The 18079-nt window shown below is 37.1% G+C and overlaps 4 protein-coding genes across 5 annotated transcripts in view; 3 read left to right on the top strand and 1 right to left on the bottom strand.

Moving 5' to 3' along the window:
• The window catches only part of LOC125832626 (uncharacterized), an 86750-nt gene extending 76327 nt beyond the window's left edge, over positions 1 to 10423 (top strand). Inside the window, exons 1-7 of one of the 2 annotated variants that reach the window (XM_049511822.1) lie at positions 6472 to 6681; positions 6787 to 6877; positions 6965 to 7089; positions 7238 to 7334; positions 7811 to 7920; positions 9601 to 9675; positions 10155 to 10423. In XM_049511822.1, the coding sequence (XP_049367779.1) occupies positions 6808 to 6877; positions 6965 to 7089; positions 7238 to 7334; positions 7811 to 7920; positions 9601 to 9675; positions 10155 to 10205 (528 nt within the window). In that variant the 5' untranslated portion in view covers positions 6472 to 6681; positions 6787 to 6807 and the 3' untranslated portion in view covers positions 10206 to 10423. Of the gene's footprint in view, positions 1 to 6471; positions 6682 to 6784; positions 6878 to 6964; positions 7090 to 7237; positions 7335 to 7810; positions 7921 to 9600; positions 9676 to 10154 lie in introns of those variants that run through there. The other variant, XM_049511823.1, reaches the window with a different exon arrangement.
• LOC125832620 (pyrophosphate-energized vacuolar membrane proton pump-like) lies at positions 562 to 5404 on the top strand. The gene is made up of 8 exons (XM_049511814.1): positions 562 to 918; positions 2246 to 2820; positions 2904 to 3283; positions 3499 to 3585; positions 3686 to 4016; positions 4265 to 4675; positions 4783 to 4842; positions 4921 to 5404. Exons 1-8 carry the CDS (start codon positions 666 to 668, stop codon positions 5125 to 5127), a joined length of 2304 nt encoding a protein of 767 aa, XP_049367771.1. The 5' UTR covers positions 562 to 665; the 3' UTR covers positions 5128 to 5404.
• A 786-nt stretch (positions 10424 to 11209) lies between the features above and the next one.
• Positions 11210 to 11709, top strand: LOC125832271 (uncharacterized). Its single transcript, XM_049511415.1, has 2 exons — positions 11210 to 11476; positions 11569 to 11709. Exons 1-2 carry the CDS (start codon positions 11210 to 11212, stop codon positions 11707 to 11709), a joined length of 408 nt encoding a protein of 135 aa, XP_049367372.1.
• A 587-nt stretch (positions 11710 to 12296) lies between these two features.
• On the bottom strand, positions 12297 to 17912 carry LOC125832270 (major allergen Pru ar 1-like). Its single transcript, XM_049511414.1, has 3 exons — positions 17777 to 17912; positions 15163 to 15207; positions 12297 to 12595 (listed from the first exon to the last, which is right to left on the bottom strand). The coding sequence occupies exons 1-3, from the start codon at positions 17910 to 17912 to the stop codon at positions 12297 to 12299; spliced, it is 480 nt and encodes a 159-aa protein (XP_049367371.1).
• Between the last annotated feature and the right edge of the window lie 167 nt (positions 17913 to 18079).

The raw sequence follows: 18079 nt of genomic DNA, 5'->3' as shown, positions 1-18079 counted from the left end.
TTATGAGCCGACCCCGTCCCCGCCCCGATCAAGCCTCAAGGGCCAAGGATATTGGCCGGGCTTATGTGTTAAAGGGGATTGAAAAATTCAATCATACCCCAATAACGGGTTGGATTGGGTCGACCCCATGGGCGCTTGCTTCGACGGTTCTACTTAATCCTAAACGATTCATGGCTAACCCTCCATTTATTTGGATAAGATTTTAGCTGAATGGAACTTAAGTGTCGCAACGTGTAATTATCTTATGAATAATTTGATTATTTTAAATTTATCTCATAAACAATTTGATTAGTCCACAAATTGTAAAGGAATTAGTTCCTTATCCAATAGTAATCCTAAAAGATGCGTGAAAAATAAGCTCTTTTCTTTTTACTAGAATAGAGTTCCCGCTCTACTTTCAAGTCCGCCGATCACCGATTCATCTACTCTACACCGTTGATCACTTCAGATCATGAATCATCTAACGGCGTAAACACGAAGGCACATCATTACTATGATAAAGTCCTTCACTTTTCACAATACTCATATTTTCTCGGTATATAATGAAGTGTAGCTAGAACTCCTCCAACTCAGGAAACCCTCCGAAAAGCCGTGTTGTTCTTCACTCTTCATTTAATCTTCTTGCCGCTATTTTCCGGCGAGGTCTTTAGGGTTCCGTTCATAGGATGGGGTCGGCGTTGTTGCCAGATCTAGGGACAGAGATAGTGATTCCAGTATGTGCCGTTGTTGGAATCGTCTTCTCTTTATTCCAGTGGTACCTTGTCTCGCGTGTTAAAGTCTCGTCGGAACGTGGAGCTACTTCTCCGAGTAACAATAATAAGAATGGATATGGAGACTGTTTGATTGAAGAAGAGGAAGGAATTAACGACCAGAACGTTGTTGCGAAGTGCGCCGAGATACAGAATGCCATCTCTGAAGGTGAAATAATAAGCTCTTATATGGATCTCTTTATGTTCTTCTCAGATTTAGTTGCACTCGTACTTATCTATATGTGCTCTTTTTCTACTCATTTTTTAGTGATAAATCTTTGTGATATGGAAAAGAAAGGGTGCAAAATTTCATGTCGTCTAAATTCCATGATTATGAACCTAGCGGTGCCCGAAGTTAGTGTTGTTTTGCTTGTTGAAATCAACATATTTTCTAGCTTTATTTCGTTGTTGTTTTCGAGTCTACGACGGTTTGTTTCTGTTTGAAAATTATATTGTAATCTACATGTTGTAGATGCATTAGCTGAGACAAGGAACAGAGGGTTTAGGGTTTATTCTGTTAGAACCTACTGCTTTAAAGTTGCTCTGTTCAGCTCTTTGGTGTAATGGCTGACACTGGATCTACCTTTATTCATTTTTAATATTATCAGCTTGCTTGATCTCGAAGAATATTAATAGTAACTTTGTTGATGTGTTGTCCTGTTTCATCTTCATGCTGCGTAGTTACTGTTGCTAATATGGAAGAATGAGAAAAGTCAGTTTGGCAGCCATACTTGTAAACAGGAGCTTGTTGGCTCATGTTTTTTTTGTAGGTTGAACCAACTCGGCTCATCTTGTAATTTGCTAAATAATTTTTATTAGAACTCAACTTTTCTTCACTTTACACTTTATATATATTGCTATTTTCTTAACCTGAATTTACCTTTTGCCTTTAGTTGTCCATAATCATTTTCACTAGATTCATCTTAGTTGTGGACTGGTCAGTAGTCTTTTCTCAACTCTAGTGAACTTGATGAAATATATTGCATGGTTTCTGTTTGAACCATCATGATTTGCTTTGCACTTTGTCTGAGTGAAACTACTTCAAAAAGTTGGTAAGACAAGCTGTCATTGAAAAATTAAGTTCTGCTTAAAGCATTCACCCCTTGTTAATACTTTCTCATGTGGTTTGCCTGAGTGTAGGAACTGTGGTACTTTTTGAACTATGCCATGTATATTATATTAGACCAACGTGGGTGTAAAGCCTGTCAAAACTTTGGGCATAGTAAGCTTGTTTTTCCAATGCAATACCAACAAAGTTCAAAACGAGTGCAAACAAAATTCTGTCACAATTAACTAGCATATGCAATGGCATAAGTTTAGTATTGTTCTGCTGTAAGTTTCATCAATGGTTCTATCCTCATTGTCTTAGCCTGTTTTTATCTTGCTTTCTTCATGAACAAGCGTTTTTATATATCAGGTTGTCTAGACTGCACTACCTGCACGGTACCTTTTGTTCTTTAGCACTATCTAATATTTGAACTGTTTTTTTATGGCAGGGGCAACATCTTTTTTATTTACTGAGTATCAGTATGTGGGTATCTTCATGATTGCTTTTGCAATCCTGATCTTCCTTTTCTTGGGCTCAGTTGAAGGTTTCAGCACTAAGGGCCAGCCATGTACTTACAACAAGGAGAAGATGTGCAAGCCAGCCCTTGCAACTGCAATCTTCAGCACGATATCCTTCTTGCTTGGTGCTGTCACTTCTGTTATCTCTGGTTTCTTAGGGATGAAAATTGCAACATATGCAAATGCAAGAACAACTTTGGAAGCGAGAAAAGGTGTTGGGAAAGCTTTTATTGTTGCATTCAGGTCTGGTGCAGTGATGGGTTTTCTCCTTGCCGCCAATGGCCTCCTAGTTCTTTACATTGCCATTAATCTCTTCAAGCTTTACTATGGTGATGACTGGGAGGGTCTTTTTGAGGCAATTACTGGATATGGGCTTGGTGGATCCTCAATGGCTCTTTTCGGTAGGGTTGGTGGTGGTATTTACACCAAAGCTGCTGATGTTGGTGCTGATCTCGTTGGTAAGGTTGAAAGGAACATTCCAGAAGATGATCCCAGAAATCCTGCTGTAAGCTAAACTTTCCTCTTCATGTGTATTTTGCCATCTCCTGAAGAAATCTTGTCAATAATCTACTTTCAATGTCCTTGCAGGTGATTGCTGATAATGTTGGGGATAATGTTGGGGACATTGCAGGAATGGGGTCTGATCTTTTTGGTTCATATGCTGAATCATCTTGTGCTGCTCTTGTGGTGGCTTCCATCTCATCTTTTGGAATTGAACACGATTTTACATCCATGTGTTACCCCCTGCTTATAAGCTCCATGGGGATTCTTGTTTGTTTGATAACCACCCTTTTTGCTACCGACTTTTTTGAAATTAAGGCTGTTAAAGAAATTGAACCAGCACTGAAGAACCAACTTATTATATCAACTGTTCTTATGACAATTGGAATTGCAATTGTTACATGGACTTGCCTTCCGTCTTCCTTCACCATCTTTAATTTTGGCACTCAGAAAGTTGTCAAGAATTGGTGAGTGTCAACTTAACGTTTGGACAATACTAAATATTGAATCTGACACCCGTTGTTACTAAATGCCACTGAATCAGAAGTGAGCTATTCTTTTGAGAATATATTGGTTAGGTTGACTATGTCTCTTAATTCCTTTTGTCTTGTGCGTTGAGTGAGTATGTGTTCACGTAATTAGTATGCACTTAACGATTAAATTGATTGGTTTGATTGTGCAGGGAGCTCTTTTTATGTGTGGCCGTTGGTCTTTGGGCTGGACTTATCATCGGATTTGTCACCGAGTACTACACTAGCAATGCTTACAGGTAAAAGTGTAGTCTGACTGCATTCTATGATTTTGTGCCTGTGATGTTGATAATCTTCATGTTTGTCTTATTTTGCTTTTCTTGTTGTTTCTGTTTGCAGTCCTGTCCAAGATGTAGCCGACTCCTGCAGGACTGGTGCTGCGACAAATGTTATTTTTGGCCTTGCTCTTGGATACAAATCTGTCATCATTCCTATCTTTGCCATTGCAATAGCTATCTTTGTCAGTTTTTCTTTTGCTGCCATGTATGGTATTGCAGTTGCTGCTCTTGGAATGTTGAGCACAATTGCAACTGGATTGGCGATTGATGCATATGGTCCTATCAGTGACAATGCTGGAGGCATTGCTGAGATGGCTGGCATGAGCCACCGGATCCGTGAAAGAACTGATGCCCTTGATGCAGCTGGAAATACCACTGCTGCGATTGGGAAGGTTTGTAAATTGGTCTTGATTTTCATTTTGTGAGCCCTTATAGATCCATCTCTGTTTTCAAGTTCTCCTTATACATTGTTGTTAACAAGTGGATGGTGGTTAAATCTTTATGGACATTTTGATATTTTTCAATTATGCATCTTGTGTTTCGTCTATATAGTCATGCTTTCCTTTTTCTGCATTTGCATAATGGAGATCTTTCCCAGCATTTCTTCCTTTCCTAACTGTGGACATTCATTTCTTTCCAGGGCTTTGCCATTGGATCTGCTGCACTTGTGTCCCTGGCTCTGTTTGGTGCTTTTGTTAGTCGGGCTGCAATTTCAACGGTTGATGTCTTGACCCCCAAGGTGTTTATTGGTTTGATTGTTGGAGCCATGCTTCCCTACTGGTTCTCTGCCATGACCATGAAGAGTGTGGGTAGTGCAGCTTTGAAGATGGTTGAGGAAGTGCGCAGACAATTTAACACTATTCCTGGTCTCATGGAAGGCCTTGCTAAACCTGATTATGCCACTTGTGTTAAGATCTCGACTGATGCATCTATCAAGGAAATGATTCCACCAGGTGCCCTAGTCATGCTCACACCCCTCATAGTTGGTATTTTCTTTGGAGTGGAGACACTTTCTGGTGTACTTGCCGGTGCTTTGGTATCCGGTGTACAGGTATGATCAGATTCTTCCGCTTTATGATTTTGGAGTTTTAAGGATTCTGTTCAAATATGGGTTCTTTTTAAAGAATTATATCCAAATCTCATGTGTATTTTTTCCAGATAGCAATATCTGCATCAAACACTGGAGGTGCATGGGACAATGCCAAGAAGTATATTGAGGTATAGAAGACACATCCAACTTTATGTATGTGTTTCATGGCACACACTAGAGTTTATTAAATTTGCTTTCTCTATCAGGCTGGTGCTTCAGAGCATGCAAGGACTCTCGGCCCAAAGGGTTCTGAACCTCACAAGGCTGCTGTTATTGGCGACACCATCGGTGACCCCCTGAAGGACACTTCAGGCCCATCACTCAACATTTTGATCAAACTGATGGCAGTTGAGTCACTTGTATTTGCTCCATTCTTTGCCACTCATGGTGGTATCCTTTTCAAGATCTTTTAAGGAAAGTTGGTTGTAGCCGAGACTTGTGGCATCTTTTTCAGTCAACATAGCAAGGGATTTTTGGATTAGTTTCTAGTCAGAAGTGGAGTTTCGGTGATTTGATGATGATGATAGTTGTCACTGTAAGGAGGGTAGAAGAAAATTTGTCAGTGTTGTAGTAAAATAGTCTTGAAGCTAGCGTATTAGCTTTCTCATATTTCATAGACATTAACTCCCAATTTTGTCTGTACTATCATTATCCACGTTTAAGTTAATGGAGCAACTATTCAGCTTTTCATTTGTTACAGAAGGTAGGTAGTCTTTTCATCACATTGATAGTTCATTGTTGGTTTGTGTATTTTTTATCATTTAGTCTTTTCAGCTCACCCTCCTCCCATCTCTCTCTAGAGGTCTTGTTGGAAAAAAATAAACTTGCGGTATAATATGCTAGTTTTGTGCCCTTTTATTAGCTCACGATTCTGATTGTGTTGAATTAAGGTGAAGTTCTGATGTACAAGAACTGGAATCATTTTTCAGATTGTCAATAATCAGTAGTCCCATTCTCCCCTCCATGTGCGCGTGAGTATGATGTTAAAACTTGCTTTTCATTCTGTTGTTTCATTGGAAAGTGTCTCCGTGTTCTGTAATTTGTTTTTTATATATGTATTTGAAATCAGGAGCCCATTTCCAGATGTGATCTTGAGATATGCGAACACTTGAACTGTGATAAAACAACTAGACAACAAGACATTCGCTCTCAGCTTCTGCCAAAATCATTTGACCTCAATACTTAAGGCACTTCAATTCTTCTGTTTTGGCAAGTTATAGAATACTAGAGAAGTAAAGGGGAATGGTTAATAAGTTGTAATGTTTTGCCTTCGACCTATTAAAAGGTGAACAATTCTATATATATTGGATCTCTAAGCTTGGTCAGTACTTGGTGCACCATCTCGCTTCGACCCTTTACTACTGCATTTTTTTAGCATCTACTAGAACAATCAGGCGTCAATTTTCAAGGTATATTCCTCAGCTCCCTTTGAATTTGACTGCTTAATAGTCAAAGCAATTCATTCAGTTGGTTCAAAGTAGATGGGTAAAATTAGTCCATGAAATTATAATATGCCCAACTTGTTTAAGTTTTTACACATTTGTTAGCTCAGTCTATTTCATTTCAGTAGAAATCTCGCTCAAATTGATAAAAATATATATCAAAAGGACATTTTTTTTTATTGATATAACGATAAAAATCACTTTGAAATAGTTTTTTTACATCTCAATTTAGTTATTCTCTTCTGCTCTGGAGAACCAATAGAAAGACCACCTGACCATAAATGCAGTAATAAATAATACTGCTGATCCAGAATCTTTAAGAGGGGTGATAAGTTTGATAGGCAGACATCAAATTCCCCGTCACGCAGTACTGTACAGCCAAACTAGGTCGCTATTAGTTTCTTGTTGATGACATAGTTTGCTCAATCCTAGAGCTAGATTCACACACTCCGCCACTATAAAATTTATTACTCCCCTTCGTCGTGGTTGCCTTTATCGTTCGCCTGTCTCTCTTGGGAACTTGAGGTAATCCCCATTTCATTCTTTACAAATCGTATGTGGCGTTTCTGATTCCTGATGAAAAATCTGATTTTGTTTAATGGGTTTCTGTTAATTTGATGGGATTTGTAGTTTTGCTGCTGAGATTTGACCATGGGTAATGCTTCTTCGATGTTGACTCAATATGATATTGAGGATGTTCAAGACCACTGCGACCATCTCTGTAATTTTTTCTTACTCATCTATTAGTCTTCTTCTTATTCCTATTTTTTGCACAGCTTACTAATTAGGATTTACAAAACAACCCCAGTTGCACAGCAGGAAATAGTGTCACTGTATCAGAGGTTCTGCCAACTTGATCGGAATTCAAAGGGTTTTATATCAGCTGATGAGTTTCTCTCTGTGCCAGAGTTCGCAATGAATCCACTTTCTCAGGTATGCTTATAATTTTTTGGTTTGCTCTTAACTATTAGATTTGTGCAAGCTGACCCCCGGGCACCACTGTTATGAAAATAATTGCTATTTTTTTGTGTCTTGTTGGTCTGTTCTGTGTTCAATAATAATGTGAAATACATCTTTACAGAGATTGCTTAAGATGGTGGATGGCTTGAACTTCAAGGACTTTGTGGCATTTTTATCAACTTTCAGTGCTAAAGCCAGTGTGGCACAGAAAATTGAACGTACGTCGTTACATCTTTACATGTGTTGTATTTTTGCTACTTAAGAAAAACATATTATGTAGTAGGAAGACTGTGTTTAAAACTTGTTTACACTTACTGACATCTTAGACATACGACTATCCCCGAAAGCTGTTCTGTAGTTTTAAGCTGATTTATATATGATTCTCTCTACCTATGGTTATTTGGTAACCTATGCATTTGCTACTGTGGTAAAAGAAGATCCATCAGTGCCATTGAATGATTTTGTTATAGTCTTTCTAGGATTAAGGAACTTATAGTAGAAGGTCTAGAGGTGGTGGTAACATACCAGTCATATTAAAGAAGGGCTCTTATAACAACAATTATTCAGATTCTTTTACTACTGAATTGTTAAAACAAGAGATTTGTTATTTACCTAATACTACAATTTTTTACTAACTTTTGCCCTTTATTAACACTTACCGATTTCCTCACCTATGGCTACCATGTTGTTTCAGTTATCTTCAAAGTATATGATTCTGATTGCAACGGGAAGGTGACTTTTGATGACATAATGGAAGTGCTTCGGGATTTAACTGGATCATTCATTTCTGACAAGCAAAGAGAGGTATGTTACATCTATTATCCTTTTTTTTTCACTCTCTTTCTTTTTTGATACCGAGTTTTATTCACAAAAACAGAATTAAGAAAGTTCTCCATTTGTACAAGATGTACAAATAGTATCCTAATCATGTTGGGATCAAAATAATCAGGGCGTCATGCGGACACTAGCAATTGCAAATCTTGACGACGATAAATCAATGACAAAGAAAACTATATTAAAAGAAACATATTATTTTGATATGGTTTAACCAATTAGCTTACACATATGAGAAACTAATATAAAAGAAATTATATAAACTATTGGAGAGAAAATCTCTCCCTAAGCAACACTCTTATAATGACTATATTGTGGATGCTATTGTGTTATTGTGGGAAAGACTGATCTTCAATTTATAGAAGTTAAACTTTTCCTCCAAGAATTCCACCCAGAAAACCTTTTTTGAATAAAACACATATTTCTTAGAATTCAGATTTAGGACATTCAGGGCAAACCCTAACAAATCCAACGTAGAAAGATTCTGTAAAGTTACAAAAGTGAGTCAAAATCATTTACCTCGTTCATATTTCACCTAAGTGATGGAGATTGTACATCTTGATCAAGATGAGTGTTCCTGTAAAAGATTTGTAGCTCCTTTAAGAGGAGCTTGGATATACATTAGACTTCATCAACTTCATTCATGGTATGTATCATGCGTTGAAGTAGCATAAATACTCTATAAATTTTAATTATTTTATTTGAGGTTGTAAGTGCTTTATGATCTTTAATATCTTAACTATGATAATTTGCTTGTGGCCTTTTTATTTAAAGGACCATAACTAATAAATAACTCTGCCAAAAGAGTAACCCAAGAAGTTTATAAAGCACGTCAAAAGTGTAAACTGAGAATATCAGTCTGAGCATTTTAATAGTATATGCGCCACTGTTTTACTAATCTGTTCTCTTTGAAACCTTTTCTCACTTTACTTGTGGTTCCGTAGAATCTTGTGTACACATATGTTCTGATTTAAAGGTCAAATTTGCAGTGTTCTAATGTAAGGCTCTCAAATGTAGTTAGTGGAGTCATGAACTGATACTTTACATAGATTTGACGTTTGTTCTAGCTCATGATGGGCCAGTTTTTCTTTCGAGAACTTGTGGCACTTCCTTCGTTAGTAGCTTCTGAGTTGTAGTCTTGCTCTTTTCCTTTATAGTATTGTTTATCTAGGTCGGAATGGAGGAGAAAAATGACAAGAAGGCTGGCCATATGTAATAGAGAAGTTTATAATAATTCATGTCTGCAAATAAAGTATCATGCTTGTGATTGAGAAATTCTGAGGGTGTTTTTTTGCCATTATCTGTTCAAAAAGGACCATTAGAGGAATTTGTTAAAGAATAAATGTGCATAGTCATCAATTCACATATTAAGATTCAAACTTTGAATGTGTTTGGGTACACGATTCATGATTTGCTAGACATTTCTTGCTGATACATTGCTGCATTCACATGCACTGTAATTTTGAGTATTTTCTTTGCATCTTTTAAATCAGCCAGGCTCTATCCTCGAGTAAAAGAGCATTTTACTTTCTGAATCTCATGTGATTTTGTAGCTTCCTGCCTTATGCAGAGTTTATCAGTTGCCATTTCATGTAGCTTTTGAATAATGAATATGATGAGTTCGTCGTCTGCGTTTGATCTGGATTGCAGGAAGTGTTGAGCCAGGTCTTGCACGAGGCTGGTTATACAAGGGACTCATTACTGCTGTTGAATGACTTCATTAAGGTTAATTCATATTTTCTGGACCGAGAATACAAAATTTTAAGTCGTTTTTATTAACTAATGTTTTGTGGGGAGATAGGTCCTTTTTTTGGGTGGGGTGGGGAAGCCTGCTAATAAGAAAGATTAGTGTCACAATTAAGAAATGGTGTCCTTCCTCAGAAGCATTCTGATGTAGTGAAGTTTTTAAAAGATTCACATTGAGAGACACTGTAATGGTGCAAGTTAAGGCAAGGCCCTTGTCACAATGGGTATGCTTCTGATGCTATTTCGTTTTATTATAGCAAAACATGCAGTTACGGAGCCACTATCATTTAGATTCGATTTATAAATTGCTTTTGTTTAGATCGGTGAACTTTTCATGATAACTTGAAGCGGGTTGGGAAGATCAACTGTATGATTGTATTTGCTCAAACTATCTTTCTTGTTTTAGTGCTCATTTCTCTCTCCTTATTGCTTTGTACGTGTGTTGGCTTATGTTTCAGATCTTGGACCACCCTGGTTTGAAGATGGAGGTTGAAGTACCAATTGACTAGTTACACCTGCGATTTCATTTACTACAATTCAGATGTCTCTGTGTACACATCTTGTTGAATTCGTGCACCCTGCAATCTCCTGCTGTATTTTTTTTCCGTTTACTCTCTTTCTATTTCCTCTCCCCCTTTGTGGGCGCAGGGACAGAAACAGAGAAACCACCGTGTAATTAAAGATAAAAACTTGCAGTTTATTCAAAAAGATCTAGAGTATGCTATAATTTCTCATGTCTCACGATCTGTGTATTTTTTCGAAGATAATTCGAGCAGAGTTCTCCTTGATTGAACCTAGTGTGGTGCATCTTGAGCTAGTCGAGTGAGCTGCTTACTGTTCTTGAACATGTTAACACACGCATAGTTCCTAATAAATTGTCTTTCACTTAAACATATTTGTCCTGAAATGCAGAACATGAGATTTGTAATTCATACTTGATTTTAATATGCTTTACTTGAGCGGATAGTTTATTAGAAACAACCTCTCTTGATTCACAAGGTAGGGATAAGGTTGAGTACACATCACTCTTATCAGACTCACTTGCGGGATTACACTGTTCTTGTAGAAGTAATGCAGGATGAATGAGTATATCACACTCTCAGCTTGAGCTCAATAAATAAGACTCAGATCCCAATAATGCGCACAGGCTCAGGAACTGTCAATTGTTAGAACTACGGTCCAATGAAAGGATGGATGATTAATTTGAACAAATCATTCTAAAAATTGCCAAAAATAGAATGTGTTACTGCTAATTAAAGCTACTGCCATTCATTGATGCCTTCTGAATTCTGATTATATGCATCCAAAATTTGCCTCTTTCTTTGAATGGAAGAAATCTGACCCTCCTAATTTCAGCTTCATGGCAACCTTTTCGTTTACCGGTTTTCTACCGTGCAATTAATTATCAGTTAACATTCTATGCTAGAAATTTTGCATTTATTCAAAATGCAAAAATTGAATAAATTGAAGCCGAAAGAATCTATCCACCAATATGCTTACAAGGCCAGCCAGCATGTCATCAGGCCACAAAGGAAAATCCGTCGCGTACTCGCATCACTTAGCTGAAAGTTCATCAAGGAATTTTTGTGCAGAAGAAGCTAATTACAGCAATAAGGAGCTTGTGCATGCTGAACAAGTTAAACTACTTGATAAGAGGTTGAGAGTTCTTGAAGATGAAGCAGAAATTCTCAAGGTAGTTTTCTTGGAAGGTGTGGAAGAAAGAAGAAAGTTGGTAAATGAAGTTCAAAACGAATTTCAGGCTGCCTGCGGATACCCAAAGGTATTAATAAGATATTCTTTAATGCTGCAATTAAAGTTTTGCTTGTTTCTATTGAACTGCAGTTTGTTGCCTAATGTTCTTTTCCTGTACAGCGGCAACGACATGGACTCCTGCAAATTCTACGTGAAGAATCAAATCCAGCAGTTGTCATCAGAAAACTGAAAGCTTCAGATGCTACTGAATGTGTATCTGAATTCTCAGGTAGATGGTTCCGCCTGTTTGTGAAGATTTGATGGCCTGGAAGCAGCATCTTCTCCTCATGTGTGGTGCTGATTTCTTTTTATTCAGATACCAAACACGTGAAAATATTATTTTCGCTTCTTAGGTGGCGGTGATATTTGAAACTCAAGACTTTTTGTATGATCTGTTGCCATGTTGAACTGTGTGACTGTCTCGTCTAAAAAGTTTTAACTATTAGAGATATCACACTTTAATTTATCTACTGAATTATATTATGTCTCAACAATTTTATCATCTGAAGTTATATATACTTTCACTAGAAGCCTGCTGTTATGCATTACATAATCTGCAAATTAAGAAGAAGCTATTGTTGTAGCTAGTTTCTACATTCTCAATGTAAGGATTCTCACTTCGTTTAGTCATCAACCATTACTCATCTCTTTCAACTTTCCAAGCAAATGTGAAATGACAAATGAAAATGAAACTGGCACAGAAGAAATTTTTTAGTTAATCAATACTTTTAACCATGAAAACAGCCGACAACATTAGTGCACACCAGAAGGTACTTATTTCTCCACAAACATGAAAGACAAACTTAGGACTCATAGAGAAAACAACTATCCCATAACATAGCAACCCTCTAAGCATAGGCTTCAGGATTCTGAAGGAGATAGGCTTCTACAGCTTTGAACATCGTCAAAACCTTCTCTTTGCCTGCCTTGATTTCCTCTTCCTTGAGCTTAAAATCTCCCACAGTATAGTATGAGCTAGTCACCTTAGAGATGGAACCACCATCTGCTGACTGCTCAAACTTCACGTCATAAGTTATCTTCTCAAGGTTGTCTACCAGTCCATCACCTTCGATCATTGTGTACTTATATGTGTATGTCTCCTCATTAAGCTCATCCACACGATACTTTATAGACTTAAAATTGCCACCTACACATGCACAAAAAGAAATAAGATAAAACCAGAAGACTTTTGCATAAAACATAAAAGAATAATTTTGGTGATTGTACCGTCAGTAAAATTGATAGTCTTGATGCTTCCAGCACCTCCATCACCTTGAACTTCAATGCTTTTAATTGCTTGAGGCATCAAATTTGGGATCAAGTTATGAGAATCAACAATGGATGCCTTGAATATCCTTTTGGGGGGGAGTGGAGAAGTATTCTCCTCAGTGAAGGTGGTGACAGCCATAATGTTTTGATTCTGAGATGAAAATGAATTGAGTGGGATTTCTTGTAGATGGAGAGCACTTGCTTGATGAAAAAAGGAAGGGAATATCAGAGTTTATATAGGTTCAATTCCATGTATTATATAATCTTGTAGTCATTTTCATGGCTGGCCAAATATATGCTTTTGCTTGTCCATATGCATTGGTTTCCAGTGTTAATAAAATTGCTATAGCTTAAGGCTATGTTTGTTTGGTGGTTAGATGCTCTTTGTTGGATTTACTTAATTATTCAATATACTTGGTGTACATGAAGTAGGCAATGGTCTTCCAATTTATAAAGATTTTTGCCTTTGGCTTGTGTTAAAGGTTTTATTTTTATTTTTTTTCTCTTTCATAGGGTACACATAGTCCTCCTACATTTTCTTAAGTGAAAGCAGAAAATAGTTTGTATTGTATTGTACTACCGAGTGTCTCGATAAATCAGGATTAAAATTGTTTCTTCTGGTTGAATAACATCAATTTCTTAGTCATGGTAAACTAAGAAGAGTAAAACTGCAGTAGAAATTCAGCTAATGTCAATTGTCTACAATGTTAACAATCCTCAAACTCAAACTCTAGTAATATGATTCAAAGTGAGGATAAATACTGATAAGAGGATACATTTAACACGGGAATTAAATTTCTCCACGATAATCTCCAGAACCGAAGTAGTCTCACCTTAAAATTGGCTATCAGCATCCTCATTTGGTGCTCTAGCTTGGGGCAGTCACGGATACAATGACCAAACCCACCACAATATGCACAACCCTTTACTGCACTTGCATTCATAATTGTCTCGACGTAGTTCAGGTTCGTTTGGATACCCAAAGGTATTAATAAGATAATCCTATTGCTGCAATTAATGTTGCTTGTTTCTACTGAACTACAGTTTGTTGCCTAATGTTAGATACTTGTGTTCTTTTCCTGTACAGCGTCAACGATCTGGACTCCCGCAAATCCTATAGGAAGAGTCATCTTCAGCAATCAGAGAACTGAGAGTTTCAGAGGCTGTTTTCCAGGATTCTACTCAATGTGAATGTGAATTTTCACATCAAATGATTCCATCTGAGAAGATTCCATGGCCTGAAGGCTGCAATATTCTCCTCATGTGTGGTGCTGATTCTTTTTATTCAGGTATGTTAGGTATGTTGGGTAATGTCAAAATCCTGCCTATGGCAAAGCCCACAAGGGGCAGGAGTGGCCCGGGCTGGAGTCACGATCGAACATGGTGCTTTCTTGGTGGACCTATATATAAATAAAGTTGCGCCTTTGCTATCATGAGCTATCGCTTTTGACATGATGGTAAACGCTTGATCCTAACAAGGTACCAAACGTGGAAATATTATTTTTGCTCCTTAGCTAGGGTGAGATTTGAAACTCGAGAATTGTGTGACTGTCTCTTCTAAGAAGTTCTATTAGAGAGACCAGTTATCTTCTAAATTATATTATGTCTCAACAATTTCATTATCTGAAGTACTTTGACTAAAGTGCTATGTTAGAAATGAATAGTCACTGTCACTAGAGTGATCATTTTCATATTTCCGTTCTTCTTTTTTGGACGCATTTAAGGACTAAGCTGTTATGCATTACAGAATCTGCAAAGAAGAAGCTATTGTTGTAGCTAGTTTATACATTCTCAATGTAAGGATTCTCACTTTAATTAGTCATCAACCATTACACGTCTCTTTCAACTTTCCGAGCAAATGTGAAATGACAAATGAAGATGAAGACTGATACAGAAAAAAACTTAAGATTATCAGTACTTAAACAATAAAAACAGCTAACAACATTATTGCACACCAGGAGATACTAATTGCTGACACAGACATGAAAGAAAAACTTAGGACTCATAGAGAAAACAACCATCCCATAACATAGCAACTCTCTAACTTCTAAGCATAGGCTTCAGGATTCTGAAGGAGATAAGCTTCTACAGCTTTGAACATCGCCAAAACCTTCTCTTTGCCTGCCTTGATTTCCTCTTCCTTGAGCTTGAAATCTCCCACAGTATAGTATGAGCTAGTCACCTTAGAGATGGAACCACCATCTGTTGACTGCTCAAATTTCACATCATAAGTTATCTTCTCAAGGTTGTCTACCAGTCCACCACCTTCGATCAATGTGTACTTATATGTGTATGTATCCTCATTAAGCTCATCAACACGATACTTTATGGACTTAAAATTTCCATCTATACATGCACAAAAAGAATTAATTAAGTTAAACCTTGAGTACTAATCAGAATACTTTGCATGCTCAAAACATAAAAGAATAATATTGGTGATTGTACCGTCAGGAAAATTGATAGTCTTGATGCTTCCAGCACCTCCATCACCTTGAACTTCAATGCTTTTAATTGCTTGAGGCATCAACTTTGGGATCAAGTTATGTGAATCAACAATGGAAGCCTTGAATATTCTTTTTGGGGGAAGTGGAGAAGTGTTCTCCTCAGTGAAGGTGGTGACAGCCATAATGTTTTGATTCTTAGATGAAAATTAATTGAGTGGGATTTTTGTCGGGGCTTGTTTGATACAAAAACGAAGGGGGTTTAAGAGTTTATATAGGTTCAAGTCCATGAATTATATAATCTTGTAATCACTTTCATGGCAGGCCAAATATATGCTTTTGCTTGTCCATATGCATTGGTTTTGCTATAGCTTAAGGATATGTTTGTCTGGTGCTTAGATGCTCTTTATTGGTTTTACTTATTCAATATATTTGGTATACATGAACTAGGAAATGGTCATCCAATTTATAAGGAATTTTGCCTTTGGGTTGTCTTTAAGGTTTTTTTCTCCTCATTTATAGGGTATGCCTAATTCTACTACATTTTTATCAAGTGAAAACAAAAAAATAGTTTGTATTGTACTGCCTAATGTCTTGACAAATCAGGATTTGGTCATGAGAGGATGATTGCCTCAATACATAATTGTTTCTTCTGACAGAATAATCATCATTTCTTAGGCATGGACAATCAAGGAAGTTCAAATGCAGTAGAAATCCAGCTTAAGGCAATAGTCTATGATTTTCACAATCCTCAACTCTATTAATATGATTCAAAGTGAGGATGAATATCGATAATATAAAATCGAAGTAAACGTCTGTGTAAAGTTAAGATCCCAAGATACATCTGGGATTCTGGAGCAAAAAGTATCCAAAACAGTTCAAGAAACAACTTTAAATTTAACCATGGATATTACATTTTACATTGAGAAACCTATTAGTAGTAACTATCATCAAGATACAAAGAGAAGAGGATACATTTAGCAAGGGAATTAAAGTTCTCCACGATAGCCTCCAGAACCGAAGTAGGCTCTCCTTGAAATTGCTATCTGCACGCTCTTTTGGGGATGTCACGGATACAATGACCAAGCCCACCGCAATATACACAATCCTTTACTCCACTTGCATTCATGATTGCATCAAGGTAGTTCAGGCTGCATTCAGATAACCAAAGGTATTAATAAGATAAATCTTATTGCTGCAATTACTGTTGCTTGTTTCTATTGAACTGCAGTTTGTTGCCTGATGTTATATATATACTTGTGTTATTTTCCTGTACAGGTCAAGGACATCGACTCCCATGATTTCTGTTGTGAATAATCATATCCAGCAGTTGTCAGCAGAGAACTGAGAGTTTCAGAGGCTGTTTTCCAGGATGCTACTCGATGTGAATGTGAATTTTCACATCAATGATTCCATCTGTCTGAGAAGATTCGATGGCCTGGAGGCTGCAATTTACTAACACGTGAAAATATCATTTTTGCTCCTTAGGTGGGGAGCCACAAAGGACTATCTAAATTGATTTGTTTCTGCCGATAAGCCTCAATTGCATCATAGAAATTCGAAAAAGAAAAGGTTCTTTTTTATACTTATAGTAACTACTGTCTTCTTTTTTGATTTTGATAGTGAGATTTGAAACTCGAGACTTTGTCTGATCTGCATCTTAGAATTGTGTGACTGTCTCGTCTAAAAAGTTGAACTATTACAGAGACCACACTTATCTTCTTAATTATATTATGTCTCAACAATTTCATTATCCGAAGTTATATGTACTTTGACTAGACGCGTTATTGTCACTGTTACTAGAGTGCTCATTTTCATATTTCCACTCTTTTTTTTTTTGGACTCATTTAAGGAATAAGCTGTTATGCATTACAGAATCTGAAAAAAAGAAGCTATTGTTGTAGCTAGTTTATACATTCTCAATGTAAGGATTCTGAATTCAATTAGTCATCAACCATTACTCAATCTCTTTCAACTTTCCGAGCAAATGTGCAATGACGAATGAAAAAGAAGACTGGTACAGCAAAAAAAAAACTTAAGATTATCACTACTTCAAACATAAAAAACAGCAAACAACATTATTGCACACCAGAAGATACTTATTGCTTCCACAAACATGAAAGACAAACTTAGGACTCAGAGAGAAAACAACCATCCCATATCATAGCAACCCTCTAACTTCAAAGCATATGCTTCAGGATTCTGAAGGAGATAGGCTTCTACAGCTTTGAACATCGCCAAAACCTTCTCTTTGCCTGCCTTGATTTCCTCTTCCTTGAGCTTGAAATCTCCCACAGTATAGTATGAGCTAGTCACCTTAGAGATGGAACCACCATCTGCTGACTGCTCAAACTTCACGTCATAAGTTATCTTCTCAAGGTTGTCTACCAATCCATCATCTTCAATCAATGTGTACTTGTATGTGTATGCCTCCTTGTTAAGCTCATCAACGCGATACTTTATGGACTTAAAATTTCCACCTACACACACAAAAACAAGAGTTATCATTGTCTTCAGAGATGTTGTCTACTAAGCAATTGCACAAAAATAGAAGAGTGATATGATGATTGTACCGTCAGGGAAATTGATGGTCTTGATGCTTCCAGCACCTCCATCACCTTGAACTTCAATGCTTTTGATAGCTTGTGGCATCAACTTTGGGATCAAGTTATGAGAATCAACAATGGAGGCCTTGAATATTCTTTTAGGTGGAAGTGGAGAAGTGTTTTCCTCAGTGAAGGTGGTGATAGCCATATTGTTTTGATTCTGAGAAGAAAAAAAAGAGTAGTATTTCTTGTAGGGGGAGAGCACTTGTTTGATGAAAAAAAGAAGAGGGATATCAGAGTTTATATAGGTTCAAGTCCATGTATTATATAATCTTGCAATCATTTTCATCGCTGGCCAAGTATATGCTTTTGCTT

Source organism: Solanum verrucosum, unplaced genomic scaffold (assembly GCF_900185275.1).
Source record: "Solanum verrucosum unplaced genomic scaffold, falcon-dt-bn FXZP01000009.1, whole genome shotgun sequence".
NCBI lineage: Eukaryota > Viridiplantae > Streptophyta > Magnoliopsida > Solanales > Solanaceae > Solanum > Solanum verrucosum.
This window is presented reverse-complemented; position numbering and strand designations above follow the sequence as displayed.

What these genes read in the sequence shown, in the direction of transcription:
- LOC125832271 (XM_049511415.1), top strand. Translation starts at nt 11,210, where the DNA reads ATGTCATCAGGCCACAAAGGAAAATCCGTCGCGTACTCGCATCACTTA. An exon ending in CTGCCTGCGGATACCCAAAG is followed by an intron (nt 11,477 to 11,568) that starts GTATTAATAAGA and finishes TTTCCTGTACAG; the next exon opens with CGGCAACGACATGGACTCCT.
- LOC125832620 (XM_049511814.1), top strand. Translation starts at nt 666, where the DNA reads ATGGGGTCGGCGTTGTTGCCAGATCTAGGGACAGAGATAGTGATTCCA. An exon ending in ATGATCCCAGAAATCCTGCT is followed by an intron (nt 2,821 to 2,903) that starts GTAAGCTAAACT and finishes ATGTCCTTGCAG; the next exon opens with GTGATTGCTGATAATGTTGG. An exon ending in CCACTGCTGCGATTGGGAAG is followed by an intron (nt 4,017 to 4,264) that starts GTTTGTAAATTG and finishes ATTTCTTTCCAG; the next exon opens with GGCTTTGCCATTGGATCTGC.
- LOC125832270 (XM_049511414.1), bottom strand. Translation starts at nt 17,912, where the DNA reads ATGGCTATCACCACCTTCACTGAGGAAAACACTTCTCCACTTCCACCT. An exon ending in CAAAAGCATTGAAGTTCAAG is followed by an intron (nt 15,208 to 17,776) that starts GTGATGGAGGTG and finishes TTGAAGTTCAAG; the next exon opens with GTGATGGAGGTGCTGGAAGC. An exon ending in GACTATCAATTTTCCTGACG is followed by an intron (nt 12,596 to 15,162) that starts GTACAATCACCA and finishes GTGCATGTGTAG; the next exon opens with GTGGCAATTTTAAGTCTATA.